This window comes from Rattus norvegicus, chromosome 17, assembly GCF_021556685.1.
Source record: "Rattus norvegicus strain SHRSP/BbbUtx chromosome 17, alternate assembly SHRSP_T2T, whole genome shotgun sequence".
Lineage (NCBI taxonomy): Eukaryota > Metazoa > Chordata > Mammalia > Rodentia > Muridae > Rattus > Rattus norvegicus.
Genome location: NC_141550.1, coordinates 67136698 through 67150266, shown reverse-complemented (window position 1 = coordinate 67150266; position 13569 = coordinate 67136698). Strand labels below are relative to the sequence as shown.

General features: G+C 38.3%; 1 protein-coding gene across 5 annotated transcripts in view; it reads left to right on the top strand.

Moving 5' to 3' along the window:
- Dip2c (Dip2 acetate--CoA ligase C) overlaps positions 1-13569 on the top strand; it is a 384823-nt gene that overhangs the window by 228342 nt on the left and 142912 nt on the right. For all 5 annotated transcript variants that reach the window (XM_087590742.1, XM_087590741.1, NM_001415158.1 and 2 more), the window contains 1 exon segment: positions 4408-4518. In XM_087590742.1, the coding sequence (XP_087446868.1) occupies positions 4408-4518 (111 nt within the window).

Sequence of the window (13569 nt, the reverse complement as noted above, 5' to 3'; positions counted from 1 at the left end):
ACAACAAAATTGCAGAAATAACAGCTCATCAAATTCTAATAAAGTCCTTACACCAGTGCTTAACAGTGTTACCTGTTTTTAAATACAGATGGAAAGGCCAGGCCTTGGTAAGGTTAAGAAACTTTCCCAGGGTCACAGGTATGTAGACCTGGAATATCAAGGTTCTTGGTCTTTTATTCAATAGTGAAATAAAAACCCACAAAGACTGTAGGGTAGTAAGGAAACTATTCAAAAGGAAAGGGAACATACACATAAGAAAGAAACGCTGAGAGTGAATAAGGAACTGTTCAAAAGCCTGTTTGTTTGGGGTTTTCTTTGATGGAGTTTAAGGAAAGGAAAAGTTTGGATACTAGGAGTACAATGGATGGTTTTCTGTTTTAATCAACAAAGAGTGTGTGTGTGTCTGTGTATGTGTGTGTGTGTGTCTGTCTGTGTATCTTTGTCTGTGTGTGTGTGTGTGTGTGTGTGTGTGTGTGTGTAAACAGGCTGACAGACTAACATAGACAGATGGGGTCTCTTCATGTAGTACTATCCTGGAATTTACTATGTGTAGGTGAGGCTTGTCTTGAACTCAGAAAAATTCACCTGCTTCTGCCTTCTGGGTGCTGGGATTAAAGTATTTCTCTACTATGTCTGACATCTAATTTAAATTCTATGCACATCCAATTATTCATAGGCATATAGTATAAATAGGGTGTTCTCTCTGAAAATTAACTTTAAAGACATGGTTTTCCTTACTGTGTAGGTACACAAACCCACTTGAAGACAAATCAGACCCCTATCTTCTCTACCAAACGTACTGGCAATACATTTGAATAGAACATGTTCAAGTTTCATGGCCATTAAAGAGAGGAGAAATTTATCTCATTGTTTAGAGAGTGATGTGAATAGAGCTCAATAAAGATGGGGGACCTAAGTTGCTAGTTATATTAGTAGAAGAGAGTGTGTGCACTTAGAACATGAAAGTGAGAAACCTAGGTTTCCAGTGTTAGAAGAGTGGTTTGTTAACAAGGCCAAGTGGGATGAAAGATTGCTAAACTGTTGCCTATGCTTATCTGCCTTATCTGTGTGGTTCTGCCTCTTCATACTCATGGGTCCTTGAGCTGACTTGTCACATGACTTGGATGTAGTGCTTAATAAATAGGATTCAGTGTTGAGGCTTATTTTTTCATGGATGAGCATCATGCTCCTGACTGTTGGGTGTTGGGGACTATCATCCTTTTGTCTCATGATGTCTTCCCAGTGCCCATGTTAGCCTCCTAACTCTCAATATACTTTCTGTTCTAAGAATACTGGTCTCCATGTGGCTTTTTGAGAACAGGCCTTCAATCATGGTTCTCTAAACTAAATGTTTAGTTAGTGTGAGTTCTTCCCAGTGGTGCTAATTATCTGTGCTTCTGTTGCTGAAGATACTTCTGCTTCAGCAGCAAGGTTTGGTCAGTCACCTTGTGCTGGAGAAAGAACGAACATGCAAGTGACCTTATGGTGACAGGTTTAGTTCTGTAGAGTTAAATATTCAATTGTTGATTTTTTTTTCTGTTTGAATACACCAGTTTGAATTTTGGTTGGAACAAAGTCAGATAAAATATAATGAATGAAATATTGACTCATATTATTTTAAAGTATGTTTTTTTACTGGTGCCCTGTTGGAGGTCTTCTACCTAGCTGTATCAATCTCTCTTTTTAAACATGTGTAGTGAACTGCATTTCCAATCCATAAAAGCAAGTGTGCAAATTTACCTCACTGATAATATCCATAGAAGCTTCATCGATAAGCTAGGCATTAGTCTTGACTCTTAATACTGTGGATCTCAAGGAGGAGGTAAAGGGTGAAAGTAGTACTGAAGAGGCTTTATATTCATGAACTAGCCAGGAAAGTCTATCCACAGTACTGAGATTTACAGTTGGTGACCATGGCAACTTGGAAGTGTGTTTAACTCTGCTGCTCCTCGGGTTGTTCCAGAATGCCTGTCAGTGTGTAACAAGAGAACATGAGAAACTGTGACAAGTGCTAAAATGTGCAGGTGAGGCAAAGTAAGAACCAGTACACTTGAAGCTATCTAGACATCATGGTATCCCTCAGCAAGCACCTGAAAGAAAGGACCTATGGGAAATGCTGGCCACCTCTGCCCAGTCCTCATGGACATGCATACTCTCTAAGGAATTAAAACTAACAAGGCTCCAGATTTGGGCATAGCATTCAAGTCCTGCAGTTAAAGGTACTGTGTCAGAGCGCTTACAGTGTCCTGAAAACAGTCTCAGCCACAGAGGCATTTCCTTAAGGCACAGGACACTCTAGATCTCTTCCAGGGGCAAACAATCAACCCTAATAAAAGATCTATCTGAAAGAGATCTGATAGTGTTCTGCTATCACAAGAAGAGAACCGGCTTTCAGCTCCTTAAGGGAAAATAAAGAGGAAATTCTGAAATTGTCATAGAAGGGACAGTGTAAAGATTACAGTATTGTCTGAAGTGTAGTTCTTCACAACTGATGCCTTTTGGCAGGGATGCAGGAGGGGGGGAAGTATTCAGTTCTATTTAAGCATAGGCCACTGAGAGCTTGACCGTGTGCCAGTAGGGATATAATAGCACAAAGTAGGCTTGTTTTTATTCTTCTATGTTTTATTATTTTTATTTTTACTTTATTGTGGGTGGGGGAGGTCACAGGTGGAAGTGATGGAAGGGGGAAGGGTATAGAACTGAGAAATGACTGTGATTGGGATGCGCGATGTGAAATGCCCAGAGAATCAATACAAATGTTAATTTTTAAAAGATTATAACGTCAGAATGATGCACTTTTGGGAAAAATGAAAATGAAAGACAAGAAGTAAATATAATGTTTACCTAGAATTCCTAGAATATCCAGGACCCACACTAGTTGCACTAGAAAGACAAGCTTTGGGATACCCAAGACTTCCATGTGTTATTTCTCTCTTACCTTTTCTGAAGAAGCTACTTGTACCTCTTTAAAGATGAGAAGAAGAAAGACATGGAAGGATTTAAGGAACCAAGTAGTGACCTAAAATAATGCCAAACCAAAGCAAGTCCAGGATGAAAGGACTCCTAAATGGCACCACAGGTCTAATGACCCAGGTTAGAGGAGGAAGGGTCTCCAAGTATACTTCAGTGAAAAACAAAATGAAATGAAAAATTATTATTAGGGTGTGATTTTTTTTTTTCCTGACCAGGGGAGGAAATGTATGGGAAGGTTTTGTTTTTGTTTTTGTTTTTGTTTTTGTTGTTGTTTTTGTTTTTCCCCCAGTTGGAGTGTTTTGAAAATATCGGCAAACAGGTACATTGAAAGCATGACAATGAAGAGAAAGGTATCAATGTTAAACCCAGAACTATTAACTGCATTTGGATGACTTTGTTGTTTGATCATCTCAACATAATCCTGGTCATGGAAGAGGTAGAAACTGTGGTGGGTGGAAAGAAGCCTACTGCTGTAGGAGTCAGGGCTGTACGTCCAGGCGTAGGTGTCAGTCTGATGCAGAGTCGCTTGGCTTCACAAGTTTGACACATCCCAAGGAATACTGAGGTAGGCTCATGTCAGAGCCACCTGTCTGTTGCCGACATCCAGGCCTAACTTCTTTTTCATAGATCATGTTTCATGTGTTTTTTTCCAAGTTATCAGTGATCTTTTCTAAAGAAATATTGTCGTTAGTACTCAGTGGGAGCAAGTTCTAGCTGAACTGTTAAGATGGACTCTTTCCCATACTGCTAAGTCTCATCTACATTGTGTTCCTTGGTGCTGTGTTACATCTTCTAATTGGTAGCTTGATTGGCAGATATGGGGGTCAGGTTTTGAATGTCTTTGAATCTGACTAAGATAACATTTTTGATAATTCATAAAAGCTGCTCTCAAGTACATCTTGTTCATCTATTTAGCATTAAATGGAGCAAGATTTTGGCAAATTAGTAATTGGGAATAAGAAAAGCTGAAATAGATGCTACATACGGGTAACTTCCAGTTAACACATTTACACACAAATAATCTTACAGTTTATTTTAAAGTTGACTTCAGTGACACTTACATTTTTAAAATTTCTGTCTTTCATGGTCTTTCTGTTTATTCTAAATAACAACAACAACAAAATAATAATAATAGTCCTGATCCTCTGCCTTGGGCTTCATGCTTCTTCCATGCTTTGGTGGATACTATGACAAGAAAGACTACTTACCTATATCCTGCCCATAATTGGAAGACTTTCTCTGGGGTCAGCCTCGCATATGTCTTACCTTTCTGTTGATCAGCCAGGGGTGACCCCTCCCCCGCCAGACCTCTCATTACAGCTGCTCTAACAGGTGCTAGGAATGTAATGAGTGAATATTTATTGTAACTAAGTTCCCTTAGCTTAGCTGCTGAGAATAGACTCATGCTCACCCTGCTGGTTTTCCTTATTCTAGGAGTGGACCAAGCTCTGCCTCAAGAGCGACGTGCACCCGTCACTCCTTCCTCAGCTTCTCGCTACCACCGCCGAAGATCCTCAGGGTCTCGAGATGAACGTTATCGGTCAGGTAAGGAACTATATGGGGCTCTAGACTCACTGTACTTGGGTTTTCACCATGTGTGAATTGTCTGCCTTCATTGGCTATCAGGCACAAACTTAGGACGCTTAGACTTCACATAGGTAAAGCTCTGGTTTATGTACCAGTGTGTGCTATAGGATAACCACTCGGCACATAGCAGCTCTTTCATGTTCGGTAATATAATAATTGTTACTTCTTTAAATACTTATTGCCTATAAATAACTGGGTACCTCAATAGTGAGTTTGTACACATGTCTTAGGGTTTTATTGCTGTGAAGAGACACCGTGACTACGGCAACTCTTATAAAGGAAAATATTTCATTGGGGCTGGCGTACAGGTCAGAGGTTTAGTCCATTATCAGCATGCTGGGAAGCAAGGCAAACACAGTGCTGGAGAGGTGGCTGAGAGTTCTGCATTGGGATTGGCAGGCAGCAGGATGAGAAATGAACTAGGTTTGGCTTGAGCTTCAGAGATCTCAAAGCCCACCCTATAGTGACACTTCCTCCAACAAGGTCACACCCACCCCAACAAGGCCACACTTCCTAATGGTGTTACTCCGTGTGAGCCTATGGGGACCATTTTAATTCAAACCATCATGACACAAATGGCTTTCATTAGGAGATTTTTGTTTTTCTTCACTACTTCCCACTGCCCTTTCTTGTTCCTCTTGCTGCCTCTTCTGGATTCTGTAGGCACTGCATTCACATAGATAAGCATATTTAAAAAAGTAAAAATATGAAAAGAAGTGAGATAGCAGCTCTTTTTATCCTATTGCTATTGTATCTTTTCAGAGTTTCCAAGTAGATTTTGTTTTTCTTGAGCCAACATGGAAGATTTAGGTCATTTGCAAGAAGAGCCTCCTAGTTCCTTGAGAGGTCTGAAGGGCTCTGGCTTCTTTTAGTAAAGCTTCTTCGGTTGTTTCAGTGATCAAATTATGTTACCTATGAAACATTTGTTACCTTATAGATGATTGAACCAGTTAATAGTCAGTATAGTTAGCTATATAGTAGCAAGTTTAATTTCTGTTGACTATATTTTTCTATATTATTTCAAAATCCATAAACCTATATAATGAATTCTTGATAGTTTAGCTTGGGGCTGCCCAAGAACTCATATAATATGGCAAAGCAACAAGCCCTGGTAGTAGTTCAGCTGACTACTGCTGCAACCCCAATCAGAGCAAAATATCACATGACTCAGGGCACTAACATTTTAGTTTTTGTCAGTTACCTTGGCTCTACATTGTGATCATCTTGCCTCAGGCTCACGAGTGTTGAGGTTTCAGATGTGAATATTATTTCTGGCAATAATTCTTCATAGTAGTGTGTATACTTCTGTTCTTTTTAAGGTACTTGTTGGTCGTAGTGGGGAGCACCTAAATCTGGAAAATGAATGACTGTAAAAATACTTATTGCACACTTAGAATGTATTGAGTCAGACTCTGTTAGATGCTTTACGATCTTTATGAAGTCTAAACGAGAGCTTTATTTCTCGTTATACTCAGTATCCTATTTGTGAAATCAAAAGTTCAAAATAGAAAACCTTGAGGTTTAAATTGACATCTTAAAAAAAAAGACTGACAATATTAAAAATAAAATGCAAGATGCTTTCTTGTGTGCTTAGAATGATTCATTTGGCTTAGAATGATTTCTTTTGTGTGAGTCTTTTATTCTATTTGTTTTGTTTTTGCTTTGCTTTGCTAATGAGATCAGGCACTCTGATCTTGTTGCTGGTCTCTTTTGCAATTGAAACTAGAACAGAGCTGCTATCTCTAGCATGACCTTCATCTTTCTGGGGAGATCATGAGGTCCTTGTGTTTTCAGAGTGATACCAGCATGCTCCTCCCCCTTTTAAATTCTCAGTCTTTCATGAGTAGACTGTGATTTTCCTTTTTGTTTGTTTGTGTTTAGAAGCACATGTGATGGCGTGGTGACAAGTGCACTCTGTGCTTGTAAAGAGTTATGTTTAAAAACAGCTGTTGAACCTAGTTCTCCTGGTGCTTGTGTTGGGTGGGGATCAGTTCTTCACATTTACATGGGTCTGGGAATTAAACTCAGACTGCTAGGCTTGGGCAACAAGCACTTTGATCACTGGTACATCTCATCAGTTCCTACTTAATCTTTTAACACTGCTAATATAATTAAGCATTAATTAACAAAATTTAAGCTTTACAATAGTTAAGAATTAAAAATGCTTTTTAAGTCAGCGTTGGACAATTACTGTGACAGATTTTTTTTCTAGTTTCACTTTTTTAAAGAGTGAGAAAAAACATGAAATAAAACTTCAGCATTGAAATTTACCCCTTACACTGTCATCCCCTCTCATCTCCCATTCACGGTGTAAGCTTTGGGGTATGCTTAGTTTCTAGGGCTAAACTTATATCTTACTTTTCTGGTTTTTTTTTTTTCCATTCCTTTACTTCTTTCAACCAATGTCTGAAATGATTCTGTATACTGAGCACTTTGCTCTGACCTATGGCTGATGAAAAATGTAGCAAACACTGTCTTTGCTTTCAAAGTGCTTCCTGGAATTTCTACCTGAATCGTGAAATTTAATTTTTCTAGTTGAAGGTTTCTCTTTCTCAAGCTAGCTGGTTTACTGACTTTATGGAGATTCTTAAGGCATGACCTGTACTTTTTCTGAATAATTCAATTTCTTCCTTATTGATGTAATAGAAACATGTTTATTTCCTTATCACATTAGAATGCTATGGGCTATTAGACAAAAAAGCGTACGTAGTCATATTGAATTAAACTGTACATTTCATCTACTATCCCCAGAATGGTGACATGTAAAGGCATGCCTTGTCTGGTGTGGTTTTCAGTATATACATACAGTCAGTTAATTTACAACCAGTCAAGATTAAATTAAAAATTCTGTTCTACCTGACTAGCAACATTTTAAGATGAACAGTTTCCATACTGAATACTGCCTGTAGGAACTTTGCCATATCAACTATGTGTTTATTCCGGGAGCATTGTTCTGGGGTGGAAGAAAATGCAAAAAGATGCAGTTGAAAGAACATAAGGGTTTCTTGACTCCGTATTTAAAGAAAGTGAAATTGATTTGCTTACCTGTGCCTAGGCAATAGGAGATTTGAGCAATGTTCAGGGATATACTAGAATGCATTTCTTTTTTCTAAGCAAAAACAGGTTAAAGACATTTTGTTGGATTATAGATACGAAAAAGATCCTGAATCAAAATGTGTAGTACGCCATGGAAATGGTTCTTAGAAAATGGTGTCAAATACTCATGTCAGGAAAAAGATTTCAGAAAGTGAAAAAGGTAAACATTTTTATTAGATAGAAAAATTAACTCCACAAAAAGAGGAAATGAGGAAATAATAAAGATGGTAGATGAACTTGAGAATATAGAGATTTCTTGTTAGATTGTAAGTTACCAAGAGGCTGTTAGGCCTGTCCTCATAAGAAAACACCAAACATCCCAAGGAAAGCTAAGGAGTCTTCCCAGATGCAGCAAATAATTGCAGTCATAGGCAGACTGTTGACTCAGAATTGCAAATGGATGATGTAAGCAGGGGTTTGGAGAGCCTACTACTCGAGATCTGATAAAGTCAAGAATACCTCTAGAGCCTAACTTTCCCTCTCCCAGCAGTCACTACTTGACTATAGGTCTTTCTCTAAGAGCGAGGCCCTGGAAAAATGTCCGGTGTTAACATGTGCATTCATGTTGCCATTGCTCTGGCATTGTTTATGCAGCCATTTCTACGAGAGACTATTTCATGGCGGACTTCCTGTTGTGCCTCTTACAGTCTTTCTACCTCCTGTTCCCTGAGCCACAGATACAGGATCTATGCCTGTCTATATGTATCCGTGCACACACAAGTTTGTGTATATGCATATGTAACAATAAGAAAGAAAAAAATCTATCTGTTTGAGAAAGGGGATATGGAAGGCTTTGAGGAGAGTTTTTGGGATGTGGGCTGGAGGGAGGAGAGGGAAGAGAGGGAAGTGATATACTATTTCAATTAAAAACATTCTATTTCAATTAAAGAATAAGTAGGGGATAAAATAAGGTATTTTTAATTGACCTGAGAGATAAATATGTAGTAATTCTAGCCTGTGTATCAGTAAAGTAGATGATAGCAGTGGTGCAAATGACAGGCGAAGACTTGAAGAATAATTTGTAATGAAGACCTTCCAACACCCATGAGGTATAGTATTATCTGATTTCAAAGTCTTCTTGAATTAATTATAAATGTTGTCAACTCAAGGGTAACTGTACAAAAGGTATTATAATAAAGTATAATTGACATGGTAAGAGAGAAGAAAGTGGGGTTATATAAAACTAAATACTACAAAAGGCAGAAAATATGTGCAAAACAAGAAAAATATAAAACAATGGTACAAACTTGTGCAAATATGCAAATATCTATCAACAGCCAGCATAAATCTCAGGAATCTAAATATGTGAAGATTTCAGAGTGGATTAAAAATACAGACTCAAGCCTGTGTTTTCAACAAGAGAGCTCCATTTAATACGTAGTTATAAATTAAAGAAGTGGATAAAGCAAGCATTGTAATCCAGTTAAAATTCTTAGGGAACAAGGACTGACACCACAGATATAGGCAAAAGAGGAAAGGAGACTTAACATCCTTAATTCATAGGTGACCAACAGTAAACTGTCACTGTGTGTGAGGCCTGAAAGGTAGCAATGAGGAATGGACAGAGCTTTATGTGATAGTAGGACATGCCAGCCCCACAGGGCCAGCAGTTGTTAGATCCAGGAGCAGAAAACCTGGAAGGACATTTATGAACTGGACAGTAACATCTGTTAACTAGATTTCATTGGTACAGAGTACTACAGACACAAGACAATTCCCACTTTTAAGTTTACACAGGACATATTCTAAGACAGATAATATTCCCAGTCATAAAATATTGTGACAGGTACTACAATAGCAAATAAACTAAGCTCACAAGACATGGAGGAATTAAACTAGAAGTTGTTAATGTAAACAGATGAACAAACCTCAGATACCTGAAGATTCAGCACATTATTTCTAAGGGACACATGAATCAAAGTTGTACAATACTGGAAATTATTTTCAACTAAAAGGAAATGAAAATTCAGGTGAACAAGCTTGTGAGATGAGTAAAAAGCAGTGCTTAGAAATCTAGAGCACTGAAAACTAAGAGATTAATTAAGAAAATTAAAATTAAATGTTTTAAGAAGTTAGGAATAAATTAAATCTAAAGCAGAAATAAGAACACTCAAAATAGAGTAAAAAATTAATAAAAATCAGAGAAAGAAATACAAAGAAACCAAAAATGTGTCATCTTAAAAGATACTAAAACTGATGCCAGTTATCTTTAGTTTACTAAGAAATAGGAAGGAACATTAATAACTCCAGACATTACTGATGTTTCCTAAAATTAAAGGAATGTTATATATAACATTCTTCCCTGAAACTTAATGTAAATGAATTTGACCAATTATCTAAACTAGAGAATTAGGTAAAATTTACAAAGGAAAAACAGTATTCAAAAAGCCCATGTGGATTAATTGATTTGGATTTTTCCAATGCTGAATCTACTGAGCATTTAAGAAACCCTATCAACTCTTTACCATGTCTTTCAGAAGGTAGAACTTCCCATTTACTCTGTGAGGGTAGCATACCGTAAGATAAAACAGTGTACATGTAAAGCAAAGACAGATGTCTCATGGACAAGCTGTAGAAATCTTAGGAGCATTGCAGATTGAGTGCAGGTATGCATAGAAAGAATCATATACAGCGACCCAGTGGGATTGACTTTGAAAGTGCAAGACTGGCTTAACATAGGTAAAACGATTCATCAAAGCAAGCTAATAAGGCTAAAAGTCGGATGATTCCATCAATTGACACAGGAGGAGAAGTCAACATCATCTAATAGTTGTGATGGAACTTCTACAAATTAGGAATAAACATGGACTTCCTCCTTTCAATGAATGTGCACACAGACTAACATCAGCTAATGTTTAACTGTCAGATGGGAGTTCCCCACTAAGATCAGGGACAAGGTAGGATTCCCTCTCCTATGCAGTAGCACACTAGGAGCCATAGCTAGTAATAGAGCAGATGAAGGAAACTCTACAGATAGGAAGGATGAAGATAAATTATATAATGTGGGTAACAAGATTGTATGTAGAATCACAAGGACAGCATTAGAGAGATGCTCCTGTAGCTGGTTAATATGCAAGATTGCAGGGTGTAAGAGCGAATTTCTCTCTCATGAACCTTTAGCGGTTGATTTTTTAAAACATTCTAACATTAGCACCAAAATATCAGGTACCTAGGTATAATGCGGAGAAAACACTGTAAGATCTATAAAAGAAAAACAGCAAATGCCAAGCATAGCATCACATACCTGTGATTCCAGACTTTGTGAGGTCAGAATAGGAAGAATGAGACTGCATTGCCACGTGTGTTGTTACACATCTTCATTCCCAGCATTGTGGTCTACCTGCCTCAGCCTCTCAGCTTTTATGTGAATTGGAGCTACATTTGGAGCTTCTCTCTCAATTCAAAACTCTGAAAGAGTTATATGCTCAGTCTTTTAAGAGTATTTGTCTATTTCCTGACTTTGACTTCAGTGATCTTACTTAACCTTTAACATGGACAGTCTTGTGAACAGAATGAACCTGCATCCTAGTAGGGTTTTTTTGTGGAGTGATTGGGGAAGTTTAACTACAGAATTCAGTGCTGTAGGTGGTCTGGTGTCCATCACTATTCCTGTAGAGGCGAGCAAGTCCTCGCTGTTTACATGTGGCTCGTAGATCTTTGTTGCAGTCTGTGGTCAGTGCACCACAATGTCGCATGTTCCACAGCAGTGTTGCTCTAGGGATTCATCATGCGTTGTATGAAGACCTGGTGGAGTCTTCCTAATCCCTTTGTACCTTTTCAGTATTACACACTTAATATAATAATCCCTTTGCCTCAAAATATTAATGAGGCAGCTGTCACCTTGTGCTTGCTGTGCAACCAGTAACCATGATTGTGCTTTGTGAATTTTATGTATTCTCGCAGCAACTATGTGATGGTATTCACATTTTATAGATGATAAAATTGGGTTGTTGATTTAAAATATTTATTCAACCCTAGTATGAGGGTTTACAGCCATTATCCCAGCACTTGGGGGGTGGAAGGATTACCAAGAGTTAAAGGCCAGCCTAGATTATGTATTGGGACCCTGCCTCAAAACACAATACAACAACAACAACAACAACAACAACAACAAAATATATTTAATTTTAAGTTAAAGTTAATACAGGTAGTAACCAATAGAACCAGTATTTTCCCACCAATGCCTGGGTTCTTAATCCTGGCATTTCTACAGAAATAGAAGTGTTTTCCATTACTAGGTTTTGTTTTTTGTTGTTGTTGCTGTGTTTTTGTTGTTGTTGTTGTTGGTGGTGGTGGTGGTGGTGGTGGTGGGGTGTGTGTGTGTGTGTGTGTGTGTGTGTGTGTGTGTGTGTCTTTCTCAGAACTGAAAGAAAAACTTTAAATGTTTATTAGGGGTGTAGTACAGTAGAGAAATTGTCATAGGCAGAAAGGTCTACCTTCTGACCTTGGAGTGGGGGAGCTGAGGATTGGAGACGTGGGGTCTGATCGAATAGGTTTACAAATCAGCCACCTATAGTGATTGCTTTAGGAAGAGATGATCACAGGAAATGGGAGACACATGATCCAGGGTTGCCCAGCCTTTTGCTGTATTACTAAGCTTCTAATAAGCTTGCTCACAGAGACACTGGTGCCTTTTCCTCAAGCACTGTGTGGTGTGCAACGATGTTTTTTTATTCCCAGGACTTGCTGAAATTCTGCTAAAGAAATTTCTTTTAATATGATCGCTTGATTGTTTACTAACAGTAGTAATCTGCTGATTTGTGCTGTGGGAAGCAGACCTTAAATCATTTAGGGTCTATAGTTGGATGCTTTGGGGCTATTCATAGAAGGAAAGCCACTAAAGAGAATGAACTATAAACTGATAGAGCTGAGCACCGACAAGAAAGATTGACTCTCTGTCACTGAGAGAGCTAACTGTCTCCATTCACTGTCACCCAGCTCCAAAGACAGCTCCATGATGTCCTCTGGTGACAGTGGATCAGGGCCCTTTACAGGTTTGGGTCAGCCGTTCATAGAGGACAGCAGAATGTAGTTCATGAGCAGTGACTTTAATTCTTGGTCCTCGTGTCTTTTGCTCAGCTCCCAAATTCTCTTACTTATCTCAGAGCTCAACACAACACATTTTTCTCAGAGCACTAAAGTCCATGCCACCAAAAGCTTGAAATCCGTATTCTTTGTGGGAGACCTTTGTGGGAGGGAGACCTTGACCCTTTGACATCTGTCTTATTTAGTAGTTCTTGGGCTATAACTAAGCTGCTTTGCTTCATTTTTTTGCTGTGGTTCTATATTAAGGGCACCGTGGGATCTACTCCAAAGTCATTTTTTTATTTCTCTGATGTCGTAGAACATCGGTCCCTAGCTTTTGGCCACCTCTTGTACTCATGAGTATTGACATTTAAAAATAAGAAGTTAGTTAAGGGTCTTCTGTAGCAGAGTGCATACACTCCTAGATGCAAGGTCTTTTCCTATGAGTTTTGTCTTTGTAGCATTTGTGTTTGTGACATGCAGTTGGAATTCATAACACAGTCTGTGTGTCTCTATGATCAGCAAACCCTGTTAAATCTTGTGGACATTACGGACTTTTCATTAGAAAGGTGTCATGACATCTCTGTAATCTGACCCTCCTCGCCCTGTCAGATATCTTCACATGAATGGGGTTTATTTTTTTTTCTCTTCATCATTTCCCTTTTACAGCTTCTCATCTAGTTTTTAATTCATGTGGCTGAAGAATTGCATCAAGAACATTTTAATTAAGATTTTGTGGGGCACTTAATCAAGTTCTTTAATGGGTTTTTAATGTATCACAGCTGGTAAATTTCATTCATAGACTCATGAAGATAAAAGGAAGGAAGATCTGTTTTGTAGTAACCCATTTATCATATTACCATATTGTCCTCAAAGTTTTTAATCATA